Source organism: Clarias gariepinus, chromosome 5 (genome assembly GCF_024256425.1).
Source record: "Clarias gariepinus isolate MV-2021 ecotype Netherlands chromosome 5, CGAR_prim_01v2, whole genome shotgun sequence".
Classification (NCBI taxonomy): Eukaryota; Metazoa; Chordata; class Actinopteri; order Siluriformes; family Clariidae; genus Clarias; species Clarias gariepinus.
Window position 1 is genome coordinate 4,861,860 of NC_071104.1, and position 22,811 is coordinate 4,884,670.

Below are 22,811 nucleotides of genomic sequence, written 5' to 3' on the forward strand. Positions count from 1 at the left end.
TTCATGATTGCATTTGAGGCGTTCCTCTATAATCCTACCGGCCGAAACATGGTGTCGGTGCTACAAAGTGTCTGACCTAGGTGTAAAAGTGAATTATCAGATAGGATCATATAACACCATTTTTAATAATTCTTAATGCTTCTTATCTCCTGATCCATGCTTCGTTGTTTTGTAAATATGTATAAACATTTAGATTTTTATCGGATAAATAGAAACGCATTCACTAAATACAATTTCAGTGTATTATTCTAAAAGGCAAAATTGTTAAGATATTGCAACATGAATTTGACATGGTTACGGACACTACAGATTTTTTTGGGGGGAGAAAAATCCTTAATTTTATATGGAATGCTTTAACTTACGCAACAGGTTTTACATATTCTGAGAAATGGCCATTTTTGTGGCACGTATAAAACCATCGCTCTAAAACGGCTGACGTTAGCAACCTGAAATTTTTAGAGAAGCAGGATTAGTCATTTCCATGTTTCATGATCTTCAGATATAGCTTCTTCATCACACACATGTTCTGTATTAGATATTTAACATAAAAGCAAGTAATAGAATCAGCACCAGGGCTGTGTTTTGGTCGTCCACACGGCTAATTCACACTCCGGCTGGCAGCACAGCAGCATACGTGCTAGGAGCAAACTACTGTTACATTTGTTTAGAATTGTAACAAAATCTAAAAAGAATTAATATTGAATCAGGATCAGGGGGTCACGTACAGTAAATGGCCTCGTACCTCCAGGGTCGGGAGTTTGATTCCAGCCTTGTGTCGTTGTGCCTGGAGTTTGCATGTGCTTGCTGGGTTTAGTCTGAGTACGCTGGTTTCCTCCAATAGTCCCAACACATGCAGGTTAGGCTAACTGGCAATTCCAAATTCCCCATGGTGTGTAAGCAATGTGTGTGTGTGTGTGTGTGTGTGTGTGTGTGTGTGTGTGTGTGTGTGTGTGCCCTGCAGGGGATTGGCACTTCATCCAGGGTGTACCCCAGTACAGAGAATAAAGCGATATAGAGAACGAGTGGGCGAATCAGTATATTTATAAAATCGTTATACTTACAGAATCACACTAGGCAGTGGAGAGTAAGAAATTCCAAACACCTGTACATAAACACCTCATTTTATAGCTAATCCTCCATCAATTACACAGTTACTATCTGAGGAGCTTCAACAGCCTGATAATCCATCTTTATTTTCGGTAAATTTGTAATATAATGTATCGCGATAATGTTCCTAATGCGTGTATGATTATTTGGATGTTTGAGGTTTAGGAAATGTCCCACCTGTGTCTGATTCCCAGGACAATATGAGATTTAAACATACACTCTTCTATCACAGTACTACGTGGGCAGGTGGAGTTCTAACTAGGGCCGCCAATATTAACGCATTAACGTGTGTTTAATTTAATGCGCTATTGTTTTTTTCATGCAGATTAATCATATAACCAAGGTCGACCCTAATGGCTTCCCGTAAACACAGCATGGTTACCCAGCTGTGTTTGATGATGTCACGTTTAATGCAGATGATAAGACAATTCCCCAGGTGCTGCACAGCATGTTTCATTATAAAAAAACTTCTAGATGGACGTTTGGATCAAAGTTGTGCGCTCGAGAGCCAAATTTAATGAGAAGGAAGGTGTTTCTCCGTATGTGTGTGTGTGTGTGTATATATTATAGTATGATATTTTCCTATTGTCATATTTTATGTGTGTTTCTCATTAACCTTCTCATGAAGTCATCTCATGTTGAGTGTTAGATTACACACGGATTCCTCCCACAGATTGCGTTTAGAATAAAAATGTAAGCTTGACGTTCACGTTAAAGTTTATCCCACATTCTCTAAGCTTCAGAGTTGAAGTGTAATGTGGTAGTGTGTGCTGTGGTCATGTGGTAGTGGCAGTGTGCATGGGTTCGTGTGCGCTTGCTTGTGTGTGTCGTGTGTTGATCGATTGAAACGTCGCACCAGTGGCTTTTGAGCGAGAAGCGTTACGATCTGCATTCAGCATGTGATGTGATGAGACTGTGTGTGTTGTTGTTATACAGTAGGATCCAAAAGTCCACTACTGTCCTAATTGAGCTAATACTCTCTAATTCTATATCTTAATATAAAAACGCGTGCGGATAATAAAGCGCAACAAAAAAGATTGTAGCATGTGTTAGTTGGTTATTCATTTAGTACGTTCATTAGAATTAGTCAGATACAGTATAATTGGTACAAACGGCTCAGACAGGAATTTGGCTTCAAAGCAAATCACAGGTGTGTACACGTCGCTCAGCCTAAAAAAGATCATCACGTGAGCAGTTGAGACCCTTCCACTGGATAATGACTGCAGCTGATTTATCCCGAACCGATGCACTGAGGAGCTTCTAATTTTTTACTCAACTACGTCAGAAGACACACCCTGTGGGCGGGGCAAAGATGTTCCTCTGTTTCAGGAGGGTCAAATTATTGTCCTGCATCAAGCAAAGACAACAGCTAAGGAGGTTACTGAAACTACGACACTTGGGTAAAGAACTGTAAAACGCATTATTAAAACAATATGGAAGGAAGAAATCTGGTGGGAAAACATCCTACATGAGCACGATGGGAGATCATCTAAACACTTAGTGAATCAAATGGTTAAAAAAAGCTACAGCAGAATTCACAGCTTAAACATTAATAATTACAGTGAGAACATTTCTACATCCACAATGTAAAGAGACTTCAAGGGACTAAACTGCTGGCTTAAGGAAACCACTTATCAGTGACACTAATCAGGTGGGAAAGGCGTCAGTTTGCTAGGGAGCATAAAGACTGTGAAGCGATGGTAAAAGATCATGTGGTCTGATTTATACTGTTCCATAGTGATGATGGTTCAGGGTAAGAAGGGAAGCTCATGAAGCAATGCTCCCATCATGCATAGTGTCCACTGTACAAGCCTCTGGAGACAGTGTTATGATCTGGGGTTGATCAGTTACTCGGGTCTAGACTCGTAGACTAGTAACGTTATGTGGAAATAAAATGCAGTCAGCATTCAAGATCAACATCATTTCACACGTGGATCAGCTGCCACAGCGTCCAGACCTTCAGCCCACTGAGAATCTTCGGACTGTGATGCTGGAGAAGGCTTTACACAGCGGTCCGACTCGCACATCATCTATACAAGATCTTGAAGAGACTCTGGATGAGAATAAATGTTTCACAGAGTTGCATAAGCTTATTGAAACGGTATCACGGGGATTATAAAAGCTAAAGGCGGTACATTGATATATTAGCATGCGCATCAATGAACTTGTTCTCCTCTATTAGCATCATGCCTTCTTTGCTTGTCGTTATGTTCTCAGGTTGACCAGTTCCTTTACCAGTCTGTCTGTTGGACACAGTGTTTTGCCAGCCCAGTGTCTCAGTAATGAGTCTGTTGTGAGGGGTTTCTGGGAATCAATCCAGATGGGGCATCATGGTCACAGCGAGGTGAAATATCTGACCGGATTGGACTGGTCTCTCTCCGGTGGTTCTACTTGAGTTCTACTTAGATAGATCTTAATAAATGTGTAATTGCTGATTTTTTGAAGTTTTCTACGCTGAGGCATTTGTGGAGGGACTCTCTTGTGTCAGTGCTGTGTAATAGTCAGTGGTCAGACGGGGGAGTTTACACTTCAGCATTTCAGCAAAATGACACACCAGCGTTTTTGAGTTCTATTGAAGATAAAAGACGAGGGAGCCCCTGTTCGACTGGCTAATTGATTTTAAATATTTTTAAATAAATGATAATACAAATACCTTCAATTTCTTGTGATATAAGAGAAATAAAAGACTTTAAGACTTCATTAAAAAGGAATAATTTTTGGTGTCATAACCGTAACACTGCTTTTGCCTTGCGCCACATCGCACCACTCTAGCGTTGATTCTTTTCCATGGCACATCAGAGTTATATTTTATTTAGGTAGTATAAACAAATCATATAATGATTTCCTAAACAACTTTATTTAGTGTTCTATATAAAATGTGATTATAATTATGAAATAAATCCATCCTTGGTAGTGGACTTGTACTTTGGGATCTGACTGTATATGAATATAAGACCTGCCTGTTTGCTTTTACGTTTAGACTCGACGCTCCATCCATGCCAGCTCGTGCTTGTGTTTGCTAGCTGTTTTGACGTGTGTGTTCAGTTTGTGACTGCGGTGCGCTCGATAGTTTGTGTGTGGCGTTTGATGAAGCGGACCTGTTAGGAGTCGTGCGGTGTCATTGTCGTTAAAGGACGGTCCGGATGAAGGCTGGGAGTTCCAGAGGAAGAGGCAGTATATTCTGAACCGGGCTCGACTCAAGGCCCAGCTCGCCTGCCAGCAGTACACCTTCTATGTGGCTCAAAAGGTAATCCACGAACGCTGCTGTCGTCTGGAGAGTGTGTCTGGGAAAACAGGACCAGGAAACTGCATCCGCCAATAAAATACAGCTGCACCTTGGTGATTTCTACTAGAAATGTTCAAATTGTCCATTAAAAAAAATCTAATCATTTAGGACAAGAACAAGGATTCTTTAAAAGAGAAACTTTCTAGGTTGGGACAATCTGTCGTCTATTTCTGGTCCGAAAGTTCTGGTGAAAAAAGTTACATTTTGGTCGTATCTCATAGAGAGACAGTGATAAGATTAAGATGCTATGAGGGAAAAATCTATAAAACATTGGCGGATGATGTTAAGCGTATAAATAATTTGTAAATTGTAGAGTAAGAGTTCTCAAAGTGGGGAACCACAACATTCCCTGGTGGTCCATGGTTGTTTCTTGAAAAAGGATTTGGTGAAAATTATACTCTAACATGATCGAAGCTGGGTTTATGATGGAGTTCTTACAGTTATTAGCCAGTTTCATTATTCACAGAGGGAATGTTTCAGTCCAAACCTCAATAACTCTAAAGCAGGTTTACGTCAACTTCAATCTAATGTGGAACTGTGTCGGAACGCCAGGAATCGAAAGCACCGCGGCTCCAATAAATCACTATGAAGTTCTTACGCAGTTAAAAACGCGTCCGATTCCTGTTCTTATGGGGTTTGGAGATTCTTTTCTTTTTTTTATTGTTAAAGCTCTCCTCGGCTGAACTGTACATGTCTTGACACTCCTTGGTGTTATATTACGTCTGGTTCCAGATCAGGAAGTGTGAGTGTAGACTGGAAGACCCAGATTCAGATTTGATCTCTTTGCATGAATTCACGCGACAGCTGGAGTTCAGCAGGAAGTTATTTTTTAATAACGGTTGCATAAACAACACAGAATTCATGTTTTGGCACGTTTTGGAAGACAAGGTCATGCAGCGGTGTTATAAAACAGGTGTGTGTAGTGTAAACTCAACCGATCGACTTTAACTGGAGAGTTACACTTCTACTGACTTCTTTTGGTGTTAAAAAAAATAATGCCAAATCTTTTTCTGTAAGGTCAGAAAGCAGAGTGTCATATGAATCTAGAATTGTGAACGTTTTAAGGTTAACTGGGAAAGCTCAGAAGCTCCGCCCCGTCCATACTTCACACGCTCATGCTCTGGAACCGGTGTGGTTTGGCATAATGTGCATTATATGATGCATTTATCACTATCTACTCTCGCTTGGTAGCTTTTTGTTTTTTATCTTTTACTCAAACCCAGTCTGTCTGGAAGAAACAACCACGCCACGTATCAGGGGTTGAACCAGGGGTACTGGACCGTTTTTTTGGTCACCTTTTTCTGTTTCTGGTCAACTTCCATGCATACTCTTTCTCACAATATCAGTACAACATTTTCTTCTTAACAATATATCTATTTAAGCTTTGATCATTTCCAGACCATTTTCTGGACTCCGGCCTCCTTTTCTGTAAATCAAAGAAAAAGACGATGTCGTCTCAACCATTCAGATCAGCAAAGTTGTTTTCTCATCATGTATATGAGTCTGGATATCCAGTACGATGCAAAAGTCTGCAAATGTTCTTATATATGTTTATTGTGTCCGCATTGTAAAGTACAAAACCATTTACAATTTCAAAACATAAGTAAAAAAAATGAATTAAACAAATAATATAACAGCACAATATTTGTGTGCATGTAAATGAAGCAACATAATACATGAGTGACCTAATGTAGCCTTTTGGGGTTTGACAGAGTTACCAGAATCGCTCGTGTTCTCCAGCACACCCAGTAAAACCTAACAGCTGGTTTACTTACGGTGCTGTACAAACATATTGGACACGTACAGAAATATACCATAAGCACCAGTGCCTTTGAAAACCTTTCTGCATGAAAGAAACAATCTATATCTATTAAGAGCACAAAAGAGTTAAAAAATAAACACCGTCGGTAAGCAGTAGTGCTGGATCCAGATGTGCTTAGTTGTATAACTAAACCTGCCATTAGGTTTTTACTGCGTGTGCTGGAGAATCTGATTTATCTCCGACATCTCTGACCATACTAATCAAGTTCTCACATGCCTCCAAACGATCACATGAACCTGTCTGGAACACTTGGTTGCTTCTTCAACTCTTTGAATAAGTGTTCCGCGTCTGGAATTGAGGCGGTGTGTTTTCCAGTGTTTTTTTTTCTTTTTTTTTCCATCAATTTTTTGATGTGTTTTAAAACTTAATTAAGGGCAAGAACTTCTTGGACTTTTTCTACACACTTATTATTATTATTATTGTTGTTGTTGTTGTTGTTGTTATTATTATAACTATATACAGCTTCGTGCTTTGGATATTTATAATAATTGTGAGAATCTGCTTGTGAAGGACGTGTATGTGTGTGTGGTTTCCTTCATTGTTCATCGTGTGTTTTCTTTCTCAGGGTGAGATGATTTGTCCGGAGAAGGAGGAAGAGGAGGAGGAGGAGGGTCGGGGAGGGCGAGCGAGCGTAAGTAACTCTGTTCTGTCCCCGATATACAACACGACACACTGCTGTGTTACACAATTTATAATCAGGTGTAGATGAGCAAGACAAGAAATTAATTAAAGCAAGAGAACATCTATTATAATATACCTGCTGTAATAATGTGTAAATTTTTTAAAACAGTGCATAATGTATTTTAATGATTGAACTTGAATACAGAGTGAAGCTCAGAGCCCAGTGTATTCACCACCGTTCGGCTTGAAACCTCGATCAGGTGAGAGAGAGAGAGAGACACACACACACACACACACACACACACACACACACACACACACACACACACACACGGGTATAGGAAATAGTTTACTAAAGGTCACACATGAGGTCTCTCTGCAGGAGGCTGAAAATGCCGTGTGCTTTTGTAACTCATGTACACTGATATTTATTTAAACAATTTATTGAATCAGACACATTTAGAATTTTATCATGTCAAATCTACTGCCAGTAATAATAATAATAATAATAATAATAATAATAATAAAGCAGTTTTTACACATTGAAAACCACAGTAAACAAACTGTAGGCTGCAAATCAGTTAATATTTAAATGTATACGTATGTACATAATATCGCCATCTGTACAATTTTTTTAAGTAATTTAAAGGTCCATTAATTACTTTTTTATTGATTTATCAGTTGGGAACAAAAACAAACAAGCACTAGCAATGCTTCAGGAGTGAGAAGAGGGACGAATAAGTAAATAAAGGGGATAAGGGGGTAAATACTGTACTGTAGGTACACACGGAGCTTCAATTAACGTGCAAAAACTTATCACTTCATCACATTTTTTTTTAATTATTCAATCAGCCGTCCAGTTATTAATTGTTGGATGTAGCTGTATGAAACCTGTCTGTGGTACGTTCCATAATCACAATGTTTACAAGGTCACGTTGGGATGGGACTCAAACCAGCTTTTCAAAATAGTCTCTTTGGGGCTTCAGTAATACGTTTTCTTTTAAACTTTCTTTTTACTAACAAAAGTAAACCTGAACATAAAGGAGTTTAAACTTCCCGCACACCTCCAAATTCTCTCGATGAGTGTGTGTTTATAAAACAACATGTATATGATCCCCAATACTAGACTAATCACTGGATAATTAAAACAAGTGCAGTCTGCTCTGGGGTCATGTGAACTCTGTGAACTCTCTGAACTCAGCAAGCTGGATGGGAATCAACTGATGTGCCAGACTTTTAGATCTAATGAAGAGATTACGGCAAACCGTCTCACAGTCGAGCTCAGTCATGTTTTAATGATTTGGAATAATCAGATGGAAACACAGTGTGGATCTGCCGACACACCCTGCCGGGTCGTAATCAAAGCTAAAAATATTAGTGTGTGTGATCAGGCAGCGTGCTTATTATTAGTATTTATATCTAGCTATATCTAAAATTCTCAAAATTTTGCCCTAGCCCTGTTACTGACCCTGAGCTACATTTAAAACAGGACCTTTAAAACTTTTTTGGGCAAATGAGCCCATTTTGGAGATTTCTGGCCACTCCAAGCACTTGTATTTTCGTTGTTCCTCATTATTTAGCGTCACACTTGCCTTTGAAAAAAAAGAGAAAAAGAATAATTTGGCATTGCCCAAACATATTCAATTTTATTAAGTTTGTAATCGTTCTTAAATGCACCATGTAATTTGATGTTTTTCAGCTTGCCTATCGTACCCGAGTGAACATTCTGGCCCTAATTTATACGTTGATACATTAATCTTTAAAAAAAATAATAATTCCATATTTAATAAATATTTCGACATATTGTCCTGCTAGTTTTCTTGACTGATGTTTTTTCCACACCCTCGGTCAGGTTCACGCAGCGCTGTCGACAAGCTAGTGGCAGGAAAACATTCGTCCCTTTTTAACTGCAGAACTCGGCCACTCGGGCCGCGCGTCAGGATAGCGAGAGGTTTACAAATAAATAGTGTTTATTTAAAGTGGTGTCGCTTATGCTTTTCCCAGTAATCAGTAAACAAGAGAAACTAAATGTGGCATTATATTCATTTCATATTCAAGTCAATAAAACACAAGAGGAGATTATGATTTCCAGATTTCCTTTCTTTTAATCTGACTTTGTTTTCGTGAACTAAATGTAGACGGACGAAGGCTGGACAAATATACGTCATGCTACACCAAAGCTGCTTCCTCAACTTCTACAGAATGCTAGCAAGCGAATCCTTCCATGCTAGCATATGACAATTGACAATTGTTAAAAGTGATATACAAATAAAATTGAATTGAATCGAATAGCATGTCCACCGTTAGCTGTGCGCGAGCAAGCATTAGCCATGTGCTATAATTAAGCAATTAGCAAGAAGATATGGTTAATTCTAGCAACAATGTTCAACAAGTAGATAAAAAATATTGTTTGGAACACGCTCTTTTTATTTCTAGCCTTGTTAGCTTAATCTGAGATTAATTGTTAGCTCTTCAGGAGCAGCGCCGCGACAAACATTAGCTGTAATCGGTAGCTAAACTTAACTGAAGTAATAAACTTCATCTCACAGCTGTTTTGTTAAACCTCGATTAATATATCTAGCGTTCTGCTTATTTTAGCTAACATTAGCCATTTAATAAAAGTGAACATCATTAGCTCGGTTTTATTAATGTCGCTCTGTATAACACCCTAAGCATGTTTGTTTTCATGATGTTTTTTATAACATTTTAATCCTAATTTTTGACATTTTCTTTAACCCTGTCTTGTCCTGACTAACACTCCTCCATGTTTGCGATATTTTTGAAACATGCCTGTTCCCACTTCTCTCTGGCCCAATACACTCCTGTGTGTAGCTCCGCCCCCTGTCCCATCCTCTCCGTTGTCTGTCAATAGAGACACGCCCAGTAGGCCACATGACGGATCCATTCTGCATAGCGGTATGTTCACTCAGGAAACTCACGCTGTTGAGTTTATGAATTTGAATGAAATTTAAAGTTTTAATAATTCTTTTCTGATCACTGTTTACCTTCAGATAATTCTCAGTCCTGATTGACTGTAGTTCTGAGCGCAAAAAAACAATCACGCTCGCTCTAATCTGTTATCGTTTCTATAGTAACAGCTCATACACAGGGGCACAGGGTGTGGTTGATGTGTTTCATAATCCAAGTCTAATAAGAAGTAGATTTAAAAAAAATAAAAATAAAACAACAAAATGATAATTAATGATATTGTGGAGTTTTTGGAATATTTGTTTACTATTTATCTACGGAATGAGTCTCCAGTTTTAGAGAAGTCTTCAGAACGGGGAAAGTTTGCATTCCTCAGGAACATTACAAGCTGCATATGTCTCTTTCTTTTACCTTCAAGAGAGACAAAACAAAGTTTGGTGAAAGTTCGCCTAAACACACACTACCAGTCAAAAGTTTGTACACCCCTTCTAACTCCATGGTCGTTCCTGATTTTTATTTCTTTCCACACTGTAAAGCTTCATAACGGCTCTAATCTGAGGTGCTGGTTGTTTATTGGTGAGGCTGGTGACTCTAAAGGAACTTCTCCTCTGCAGCAGAGCTCAGTTTTGGACTTCATGAGAGACAGTTTCATCACGGTGCTTGATGGGTTTTACAAACGCACTCGACACAATACTGTTCTTCCAAGAAGCGTTCCTGAACAGCTGACCTTCATGTCCTCAAATAACACCGGACTTAATAACCTCATGCCACGTGTGTTGTTCCATAGCTTTGAAAAAAAAGTCAGTATTGTTCTAGAATGCAGCAAATAAATCCAAACTTGTGTCCAGACCTTCGACTGGTACTGTGTATGATAAATCCGACCTTGAACTGGGTTAATTTGACATGAAATAACCTTCAACAAATAAAATAAATACTTTTTTTAAAGTATAAAAGTGTCATGTTTGGCAATGTACTGTGGTATAAAAGTGATAAAACATCCTGGAGCTTTTACTCAAGGATCAGTTCAAAGCGTGCATAAAAACTATACAGATGGCTATTATGAGGCGTGCACACACACATACACACACACACACAGATGAGAGAAAGCGAGAGAAATCCTTCTGAAGAATTGTGGGACGGCGGCCTTAAACTGTGCCGTGTGTATTTATAGTCCTGCTGCATTCGAGAAAGGAGGGGGAACAACTCTCGGCACAGAACACTTTAAGAAAAACTAAAGCTATATGTCTGCCTCCTGCTTTTCTCTCTCTCTCACACACACACACACATGCCGTCACTGTTCTGATGTGATCATGCCCCAAATGATTTGCTTATCATCAGTACGACCTGATTATGATCTCTGAATTGTTTGAGATATCTTTATCTTTAAGCGAGTCCACAACCTTAGAATTAATAGAAAGAGTTTAAAAAGAAATATCTAAATAAAGAATTCCCAGCTCTAGAACCTTCGAAGCCGTCTAGAGAGCTGGACAGAGAGATCTGTGATGTTCTGCAGGAAACAGAACGTGCTCTCCTTTTTATTTTTAGCCTCGGCCTCCTTTTTCAAGGCCTTATTTGAGGCTATTATTCTAGGGCAGCCACATAGCCTACACACACACACACACACACACACACAGAGAGCTTTGTCACACTCACTTACGGTTCAGTCATGAGATTTCTATCTCTACGCGGCACTGAGGAATCGAGGCTGCGCTCGGCTGAGTGTAAACGGCCCAGACTTCCTCTGCAGTGTGAGAGCCACGTTACACTCCTCTGCCCTCTACTTATCCCTCTTTCCATCTCCACAATCGCTCCTTAAGCATTTAGCTGCTCTTTTCCCAGCCCTCCCTGCGCTCCAACACGGCACTCCCACGTCTCGTTGCGTTATCGACATGAACGAGGTTAATGATAAGTCATGAGGAAGAGAGAGATGAACAGGAAGACTGGTTGCTCGTCCAGACAAGCTCTCGGCTGCTGTTTACTCTCACGCGGGTTTTTATGGCCTCGATCTTTGCCCCGGTGTTAGTTAGCAGACCTGGCTGGAGCAACCCGACTTCCTTCTGTCTGGGACTTTGTTTACTTTTTGAACTCGTTGATTTGACATCAGCAATGACCAGAACGGCTAAAAAACGAACCCACAGTGGTAGTGAAAGTGCGCGGGTTTCATTGCCGGTGCGCTATTTTAGGAATCACATCCTTTCTTGTGCATAAACTCTGAACTGAACAACCGCTCTGAGAGGATACTGGCACCAAACAAGCCCTGGAGCAGCGAATATAATCTGCACCTCTTTGACTCCCCCTCATGGCTGCTTCTCACATTGCCTAATTTATTCCAGTTATGCCTCGAGGCTAATTTAAAAAAGAAAATGCGCATCCTAATTCAGGCTTATCTGCTGCTGTTTTTTTTTTTATTATTTATTTGGTGTCATGAAAAGTAAAGTGTGGCTCAGTGTGTGATGGCTTTGAGTTACTCATCGGTCGGAGCCCCGGATCCGCCAGGTTGCCGCTGTTGGGCCCTTGAGTGAGGCCCTTAACCCTGACTGACTCTGCACACTGACCCCGGCCGTTACTAACAGTAAGCTGCGATATGTGAAGAATAAAGCGTTTTGATGTGCAGTGAAAGAGTAAGGGTAGTTCAGCGTTACACTGTGGAGGTCCCAGGTTCAAAACCCATGACCACCAAGTTGTCCCTTTAGAGCCCTTGAGCAAGGCCCTCAACCCCTAATTGTTTAGGTGTATAATGAGGTATAAGAATGCACGTCGCTCGGGTTAAGATAATATAAATGCAGTAATGTACTGAATATGTGATAAATAAAGGCTGGACTTGAAGAAATTAAAAAGAAGACTTGTCTTGAGTCTTGACTATATCCTCCCTGGCCACTTTTGACCCATTTTGCCCTTAGAACTTCCTTAATCCTCCCTATGGCATAGATTCAACAAGGTGCTCGATAAATGTTGACGAGCAGATCTGTGGCCATGATGCAACTCTCTTGGACCTCCACCACGTCCCAACGCTGCTCCGTTGTACTGCCGTGTGAGTACAGTGACCTCAGCATCATGTTTGGGATGACTTTAGCTTTGTGACATGGCCTGTGCTCATAAAGGGATGGACACATTTAGCAACAATAGCAAACTGACTCCACACACACGTGCTAAAGTTTAATGATCTGATTCCTGCTGCTTACCGCAAATTTCATTAATCGTTGCTGCATACAGCATCCAAGCTTCTTATTACATTCTTAATTATTACTCCTGACTATAATTACCAATTACTCCAAATACCAATTACTATAATTTAAATAGACTATAATTACCAATTACTCGCCATGATCTAAATTAAAGTTTGATTTTTCTATAAAAGAAAAAAAACCTGTACTCTCTCCAAAATCCAAAGCATCAGATAAGTGTCATGTTTCTTCTCTTTCCTCACATCTCGATCCTTCCCCGTGTCAATAGTCTGCTCTCGCATGGTAGTTTAAACTGTAGTGTTCTGATCGCTGGTCGTTTCTGCTTTCTAAAAGTTTTCCTGAGAACTCCGAAGAGTCTCGAATCAGTGGATCCTCAGTTCACCATGAGGAGGAAGATGGAACAGCTGAGGGAGGAGCTGGAGCTCATGGAGCAGCTACGAGAGGTACACACACACACACACACACACACACACACACACATTTACCCATCAGATACACTCATTATTACTTAAACCGAGCCACATTTACTTTGTGTCTTTGTGTGTGTGTGTGTGTGTGTGTGTGTGTGTGCTGTTTAGAGCATTGAGAGCAGACTGAAGGTTGCGCTTCCTGAAGACCTCGGCTCCTCGCTCATGGATGGGGTGGTGCTCTGTCATCTAGCCAATCACGTTAAACCGCGCTCGGTTGCTAGCATCCACGTTCCTTCTCCAGCAGTAGTGCGTTATCCTGAACACACACACACACACACATACACACACATAAACAGTTTTACACAGAGTATATGTGCTGAATTCTGTTGATCTCCTAGTTTTTAAGATAAACGCAGCATTCTTGTATGTATATTAATAAGTCAACAATCATGAAAAAGATCTCGAAACTGTCAGATGTCCTTACATTGTAAAAAAAAGGTATCTCTATAATCATGGACATGTTCAGTTATCTCTAAAGAGTTAAATATGAGCAAGATTCAAGTCAAACTGGGACTTGTGATGAAGTTTCTGCTAAATGAAGGCGTAAAACCGACGTTAACAGAAGACTTCATGCCCAGTGCAGTGATAAGACACTTAGCCGCAGTGAAACATGTTTATGTTACAAACGTTTTAAAGAAGGCCTACGTCCATGAATGTTGATCCCGGCCGAGGTGTCTCTCAGCTCTCAGCTCTCGTTCCCGTCAACATTCGGTGAGTGGAACACTGAAAACTCATTCGCCAACACCACCTGCACGTTACAGGAACTCAGACGGAGTTTATTGCCACATCCCCTGAACAGTCCTGACCTCACTCCAAGACATTTCACTCCAACCCTTGCCAAGTGTTTGACTGAGGGTACTTGGTTAGTAACCTAGTAGCCCAGGGTAAGGATTGAATCTTAAGCTCTTTTGTAAGTCGCTATGGATAAGATAATCCGCCCAATGCGTAAATGTAAAGGAGTTCCTGGGAGGCCGGCGTTTCAGAAATGAATCAGACATGCAGTCCGATCATGGCTCTGACTTACTGAGCAAACTTTCTACCTTGATGGTGTCCAAGCACTAGTGAAACCTTCGGAAAAGTGCATTAGTGTAGCGGGGGATTATATAGAGAAATAACTCTGTGTTCTGTTATTAAAAGTCCCAGTTTGACTCGAACGCCTATTGTACATTCTCATACACATCGCCAACCGTCATACATGCCAGCTTTCTGACTGGTTTTTCCCTTGTACCCCTCTAGCCCAAGCTCAGTATGGCTAAATGCCGGCGGAACGTCGAGAACTTCCTGGACGCCTGCAGGAAGATTGGAGTTCCCGAGGTGAGTGACATCATTTCCTGTACAACAAGGAATGAAAATAGAACAAGCTTTGTGAAATTGTATTGAGACAGAATTATGAACAGTCAAGCATTGGAAATCTCTTACACCCACACACACACACACACACACACACACACGCTACTGCTTGAAAAATTGCAGTTTGATTGACAGAGGAATACACAGCACCTTTTCCATGTCTGCATGTCTAACCGTGAGCAGGAAGTCCCATCAGTGCAGATCACCCTGGAGTCGTCGTGCTTCCTCATCAGTGTGTGTGTGTGTGTGCATGCATGTGCCGATAGTCATGATAAAGCTCGGTCACAGTGATGGTGAAAACGTTCCCCTGTAACTCTGTCCTGTGTAAATGAGACGGAGTCGTAGAGACACAACGTGCAGACAGAATGTGATGTCATTATTTAAACAAGAGTGATTGTTCTAGTACAGTAAAAGAGCGGAAGGTCACTGTAATATAAAAATGTATTATCGGCACATGTTTCATCACGGCTTGGGCTTTCTCCATCACACCTTGATTGTCCGTGTGTGTGTGTGTGTGTGTGTGTGTGTGTAAGATGCCTAATGATGCTTAGTTACCAGCAGAGGTGGGTAGAGTATCCAAAAATGTACTCAAGAAAGAGTAGCTGTACTTCAAAATAATATTACTCAAGTAAAAATAAAAAAATCTTCTGTGAAAAGATACTCAAGTACTGCGTAAGGGTTTCATCATAATGTCTGATTTATTCTTTTAGAAATTATAATAATTATATATGCCAACATTGCATCATTCATTGAACCAGCTAAACTTACTGGGACACATTTCCTCTGGTTAGAAGGTGTGTTTTTATATGCAGTTTTTCGCTGATGGAGACACCGCAGTATGTCTCCTAAGAGGGGTCGTGATGGGTTGTTCATAAACGATTCGTTCTTTTTCTACTGGTCGCGCACGAGCAAAGCGTCACAAAACCCTCCGCTGGTTATGTACAGGAAACAGAGATGAGTAGTTACCTTCGAGTCTTTTGGTCCGAATCGTTGTTTCTTTTGTCACGTGACTCCCATAGACGCTATGCAGGACAATAGATTCAGAAGAATGAACGACTCGGACCAGAAGATATAAAAGGTGAGCTGTTCATTCTGTTTATTATAATATGGCCTTAGCTGCATTGTAATATTTTCATTACTGGAACTAGAGCCAAAATCGTGCGTATGTAGATGTGTTGAGGGTCTGTTTATTGAAAATGTAACATTTTGTATTTTATTTCTGATCCAAAGAACGAAAAGAACTAAATGACTCCAAAAAAGATTCGTTCATTTTGATGAACGAGATTCAAAGAACCGAGTCACTGAATGATCTAAACTTCCCATCACTAATATGATGCCAGGGATGCCGGCTGAACATTTTTTTCCCACAATGCCACCTGACTACTGTACATGTGTTTATTGTTGCTGTGGCTGATTGGTGAAACAGTCATGCGGTAGATCCACCGGCTGCATGTGTAGAATAAACAGTTAGAAAAGTAATGACTCGGAGCCTCCGAGTGGCGCAGTGGTAAAGTGCTCGCCCTATCACCCGGGGATCGCTGGTTTGAACCCCGGGTGATGCTGTTTTCCTCTCACAGCCGGAGGCACAGAGAGAGCTGATTGGCCAAGCTCTCTCAGGGGGGAGGGATAAGAGGGACTCGCGCTCCCACATTAATCACGGCTCTACAGCCAATCAGGGGCGTCTGTGAGCTCGCGGAAGGAGCGGCTAGCCTCCGAGTGTGGTACTCCGCCACTAATAGTGCGTGAGCAAGCAGTTCAAAAAAAGATGCGGTCGGCTGACGTCACGCGGTTTGGAAGAAACACTTGATAGTCTTTGGCCCTCCCGGCTGAGTGGTAGTAGTAGCCTTAATGTGGGAACCCCCTAGTGACGGGGAGGAATTGGCCACGACTAAATTAGGGGAGAAAATTGGTACAGTAACGAGTCGAGTGGAGCCAATTGTAGCGGAGTAAGAGTAGCGTTCCTTCTTTGCAAATCTACTCAAGTAAAAGTAAAAAGTATGGTGCAACTCATAGAAGCCATTGTTTTCAAAAAGTTACAAAAGAAAATGTAACTTGTTACTACCCACCTCTGGTTACCAGACTAGAGCGGCTGTGGAGGCACGTGACCAAGAGCTTACATGCTGCTCCATCTCACAAAGCACTGCTTCACATATTAAAATCGACGAATGTCGCACATGGGCCAAACACTGACTGTCAGAGCTCATTATTCAGGTTCTGCAATCACCTGTGTGAGGTTGCCAGGTCTCTTTTAATCATCGAGAGCGTCTGGGACGTCACATTCATACACAAACACTTACTGTAAACCTGGAAAAAACTACGGACAAAATGTATTGACGTAATCCGAGACATTCTGAGAGAACTTAACCCGAAGAGGGCTCACAGTCCAGGGTTACTTCTCTACAGTTTTAATTATATTTAGTATTTTAATGTAAGTATTAAATCCTCACTAGTGCTCAAGCATGTGTGTAGCTCATCTCTCAGCATGCACGACCTTCTATCAGTAAATACTCAATGAACCCTCTTGATTCAATTTCATTCCTGTTCACTTGTAATCTATAGTAAAATTCTTTAAGAAATACAAAATTATTTTCATAAAAATTTGCCTTTACTTGGGAAATTTATTTCACATGTTCCTCAGGGTGTAAATAGTTTTGCTGTTAGTGTGTAAGTGTGTTTGTTCATCCGTTCATCCATCCAGGAACCTCTTATGTCCAACCAGGAACCATGGACACCAGTGGTGATTACAGTTGTATTTATTTCCTTTTTAACAACCGTGGTAGAACCTCAAGTCAACACACACACACAAACACACACACACACAAACACACACTTGCACACTAAGGGCAGTCACAAACTACGGTCAGCTGACCACCTGAATGTATTGAATCAGCAGGTTATCTGGTCATATGCATTCTGGTTGTATGTATGGATGCACACTACATTAAGGTTCTTAGCTCATTTTATTGTTAACATATGTTGAATTTTGGAGCAGAATCTGAAAATCATTAAGAACAAAAAAACTTCAAAAAAAATAATAAAAAAGGTTGCGGTTTCAGGTTTGGGACATGACAGCATGGTTATTCTCCTGCCAGTGCTTCTTTGAAGTGTGTTTCTGAAAATAAAAAGAAGAGAATGAAATGATCCCCTGCACACACTGCCCTGTGGTGTTATATGATCTAATCATTAGGACAGAAACTGGATGAGAACATGGTATAAACAGGTTTATAATAAAGAGCGTACACTTCCAGATGCTAAGCGTTCTGTGCTTTTGTTGCTTGTCTTGTTTGTTTTGCTGCTTTGGCTTTGCTTTTATTTCTCTCGTTTTAGCCCCGGTCGGGAGTAGGCATGTGCCAGTAATAGAATATGTAGGCCTTTCAGATCCTCATAATCAATCATAATATCATAGACATTTCAGCTTCAGTCGCCGGGTTAGACCTTGGCATGGCAGCTTTATGGCGCGGTGCTTCCTGAGACCTGAGAAACATGAGGGCAGCAGTTTTACAAAAGGAGCGTGTCTCTGTGTCATCAGGGAAGGCTAGCCAAAGATCAGATTCTTTTTTCCTTTCTTGCAATTGTCTATTTTAATGTGTTATAGTAAACCAATGGCTTAAATATTAATATTATTTCGGATTAAATTTGCAGACTGAGTTGCAATTTACTGGGGAGATAAAGACTGCTACTGCGGTGTAGTTTTGAGTGATTACTGCATACCGCTGCACTTTGTTGCGCTTCTCTAGCAAACATGCTAAATGCGACACGACTGGTTATATAATATAGTCCAAATAAACGTCACTGGACGCCTAACACTCATGAAGTCTGACGATGTGACTTTGTGTAGCTCATAGCAGACATTTCTTCCCACTGTGACCAAGATACACATTTGCTTTTATTCATCAGTCTTTCCCGTGGTTACGTTCCCCTAGCTAGCCTGTGACCAGGCGGTTGACTAGTTTCTCCATCCTAGCGGTAAACGTACTCGAGATGCGTAACTGCACTGTGCAAACCAAAAAAAGTCCTATATTCCACATTCTAAATTCTACATGCATTTGGAAAAATATATACAGTTTAAAGCCCTTATGTCATAAATCTGCTTTTATATTAATGTATTTGTTGTAATATACAGTAGAATTGTTCCCTTAGTAACGACTTGTCTATGTCGTATAATTTTAAAAAGCTCTATTATTTAACAAATTGATATTATGTTGTATCCTCTTTAGAAAGATTGAAGAGAGGAAAAAAAAAAACTCTTCTCAGATGTGTTGGACTAATGGTACTTAGTTATTAACCTAGTTAACCCAGTGTAAGTATGTATCCAATGTTGTAAACATTAAAGCACTTTTTGTAAGTCGCTCTGGATAAGAGCGTCTGCCAAATGCCTAAATGTAAATGTAAGAAAGGAGTCTCCAGTGTAAGGATCTGTGTAAATAATCTACATTCATTGTACTAACTGTACTACAGACATTTGCACAGTGTTCAATACTCACTAAAGGCTGGTGGAAGAATTTAAATAATCAGCATTTCAGAAGACCAGATTAAGAGACCAGAATTTGTATTTTTTATTTTTATATATATAATAAATTTATATACATACACTCACCTAAAGGATTATTAGGAACACCTGTTCAAGTTCTCATTAATGCAATTATCTAATCAACCAATCATATGGCAGTTGCTTCAATGCATTTAGGGGTGTGGTCCTGGTCAAGACAATCTCCTGAACTCCAAACTGAATGTCAGAATGGGAAAGAAAGGTGATTTAAGCAATTTTGAGCGTGGCATGGTTGTTGGTGCCAGACGGGCCGGTCTGAGTATTTCACAATCTGCTCAGTTACTGGGATTTTCACGCACAACCATTTCTAGGGTTTACAAACAAAAACATCCAGTATGCGGCAGTCCTGTGGGCAAAAATGCCGTGTTGATGTTAGAGGTCAGAGGAGAATGGGCCGACTGATTCAAGCTGATAGAGGAGTAACTTTGACTGAAATAACCACTCGTTACAATCGAGGTATGCAGCAAAGCATTTGTAAAGCCACAACAGCAGAAGACCCCACCGGGTACCACTCATCTCCACTACAAATAGGAAAAATTTGCATGAGCTCACCAAAATTGGACAGTTGAAGATTGGAAAAATGTTGCCTGGTCTGATGAGTCTCGATTTCTGTTGAGACTTTTAAATGGTAGAGACAGAATTTGGCGTAAACAGAATGAGAACATGGACCATCATGCCTTGTTACCACTGTGCAGGCTGGTGGTGGTGGTGTAATGGTGTGGGGGATGTTTTCTTGGCACACTTTAGGCCCCTTATTGCCAATTGGACATCGTTTAAATGCCACGGGCTACCTGAGCATTGTTTCTGACCATGTCCATCCCTTTATGACCACCATGTACCCATCCTCTGATGGCTACTTCCAGCAGGATAATGCACCATGTCACAAAGCTCGAATCATTTCAAATTGGTTTCTTGAACATGACAATAAGTTCACTGTACTAAAATGGCCCCCACAGTCACCAGATCTCAACCCAATAGAGCATCTTTGGGATGTGGTGGAACGGGAGCTTCGTGCCCTGGATGTGCATCCCACAAATCTCCATCAACTGCAAGATGCTATCCTATCAATATGGGCCAACATTTCTAAAGAGTGCATTCAGCACCTTGTTGAATCAATGCCACGTAGAATTGAGGCAGTTCTGAAGGCGAAAGGGGGTCAAACACCGTATTAGTATGGTGTTCCTAATAATCCTTTAGGTGAGTGTGTATATATATATTATGTCAAGTTGTTTAGGAAAATATCCATGAGGGAATTGAATTCAGAATTAAATGAAAACTCTCTCTCTCTCTCTCTCTCTCTATATATATATATATATATATATATATATATATATAGAGAGAGAGAGATAACACGTTAGCGAGTGCGTGGACGTCCCAAAGTCCAGTTCCTCCTCTTTTTCCCATCCGAGTACCTACACTAGTGTTGTATAAAGTGATGTTTGGTAGTGAAAGTGAAGACGGTATATAAAAGTGTACTTCATAATTTATGCCATTCTCTCTGTTATTTATTTATTTTTGCGTTGTCATGATGATGATGATTTAATATTTCACATCTCTCAGACTCTGTACAGATAGCTAATTAATTATTGACATGCTGCCCAGTGAGAGGAGCGACAGGTTAAAAAGCTGCTGCCTAAAGGTGTACATGGTGTATAATATTGGCACATGCCTATCGTAGTGTAGTGACAGCTGGCGTTACCCTTCGTGCTTGGCGTCCTGCTTTTACTTTCTCTTCTGCACGCGCTCTGTACCACGCGCTCTGTACCACGCGCTCTGTACCACCAGCTCTGTACCACCAGCTCTGTACCACGCGCTCTGTACCCTCAGATCTGCTCAGGTTAAACATTCTGGTCTGTTTCTAACGTCATTCATGCTGTAATATAATATGGTCGTGTTTTATGAAAATATAAACATCAATACCGATCAGGGCAGCTCCTGATAGTGTGAGTGCCCCTGGTGGGAGTGTAAATAAGGGTAAATTTTTTAACGCCAAAGAAAAACTTAGAATTGTATAAAATTGGTAAATCACTTGATTTAGCCTGAATCCCCAGCGTTTGCTTGTCACCTGTACTCTGACACTACTAAACTCACACCCATGTGTATCCCTGTTGGCCTCGGGATGACTCTTCTTCTCCTTCTGCCTTTATTCTTTCATTTCTTTCCTCTTTAACATCCTCCACCTGTCTCCCATCCTCCTTCTTCCATAATATTATTCCCTTTTTCCCTGGTATCTTTTCTTTTTTCCTTCCCCTTCCTCACCCTCCCTCCCGGCACATCTCTTTCCTCTCTCTCAGTCGTCTCTCTGTTCGGCATTCGACATACTGCAGTGTTCGCTGAGGCCGGTCCGGGGCACCGTCCGAGCCCTGGTGTCACTGGAGGACAAGGGAGTGAAGGAAAAAGAAGGAGGGGTGCACGGAGAAACAAAGGAAAGAGAAAAAGTGGAGAGCGAGAGCCTGAGTCCGTGCCAGGATCAGTCCTCTCCCTGGCATATCTGGGATCTGATCGGCTCGAGTCTGGTGCAACTCTTCTGCCTGCTGCTTCTCTTCGGGGCCTACACCTGGAGCGAACTGACATAACACACGTTCCTACACAATACTCTATACACACACACACACACACACACACTCACTCACTAATGCACACTCTGTGGATAGCACATTTAAACCACACTGCCCATGTTCCACTCGGGCTACTACCACAACAGCACCCTTCATTCCTATTAAAAAGCTAAATAAAAGAGCAAATCAATAACCTAATAGCAGAACATTATCACAGATCATTTACAAGGTTTCAGTTCTCTGAGAGTGTAAAAAGCACAGAAATATTTTGTTATGCACCTGCAGGTTGTACAATCGTGACATGGATGCAGATTGGGTTTTAAACCGAGTGTAAATGCGTCCCTGGGCTGTTTTAATGTCACTTACAAGGACAAGGAGAAGTATACAATAACTACTGGAGGACATGAGGACTCTGAATGAACACTAGATAGATGAAAGCGTATCTGTGCATACACTCCGGGACAGAGGGTTATTTTCTTACACATATGCGTTTATGTCAATGAATTAGAATTATATCGTCTGAACAAGTTAGAGAATAAGATGCTTGACAGTACAGAGGCCACGCCTCCTGCGTTTTGACCAACAGGCACAGTGACCTTCTCAGTCCCTAATAGTGCAAAGGCCACACCCACTTCATTGTGATTTACAGGCACAGAGGCCACACCTCCTTCATCGTACCTGGACATGGACAGGCCACACCTCCTTTACTGTGAATTACAGGCTCTTGATTTATTAGGCCACACCTACTACATTTTACCTGATAGTGTATAGACCACACCACAATCATTGTGAGTGACAGACACAGAGGCCACGCCTCCTTCCTTGATAGGCAGAGACACATTGTGGAAGAGAGATGATAAGACAACGATGTTTCTAAGTTTTAGTCTTTTTAGTCGCCAGTCAGAGGAAACGATCCGTCGCGCTTTAGCAGAACC

General features: G+C 40.9%; 1 protein-coding gene across 7 annotated transcripts in view; it reads left to right on the forward strand.

The window, feature by feature from the left end:
* lrch1 (leucine-rich repeats and calponin homology (CH) domain containing 1) overlaps positions 1 to 22,811 on the forward strand; it is a 71,489-nt gene that overhangs the window by 44,606 nt on the left and 4,072 nt on the right. For 2 of the 7 annotated variants that reach the window (XM_053496029.1, XM_053496030.1), the window contains exons 14-21: positions 4,241 to 4,354; positions 6,781 to 6,846; positions 7,042 to 7,096; positions 9,669 to 9,752; positions 13,283 to 13,392; positions 13,528 to 13,665; positions 14,656 to 14,733; positions 21,613 to 22,694. In XM_053496029.1, coding sequence (XP_053352004.1) covers positions 4,241 to 4,354; positions 6,781 to 6,846; positions 7,042 to 7,096; positions 9,669 to 9,752; positions 13,283 to 13,392; positions 13,528 to 13,665; positions 14,656 to 14,733; positions 21,613 to 21,894 — 927 coding nt within the window. In that variant the 3' untranslated portion in view covers positions 21,895 to 22,694. Of the gene's footprint in view, positions 1 to 4,240; positions 4,355 to 6,780; positions 6,847 to 7,041; positions 7,097 to 9,668; positions 9,753 to 13,282; positions 13,393 to 13,527; positions 13,666 to 14,655; positions 14,734 to 21,612; positions 22,695 to 22,811 lie in introns of those variants that run through there. The other 5 variants (XM_053496032.1, XM_053496033.1, XM_053496031.1 and 2 more) reach the window with 5 other exon arrangements.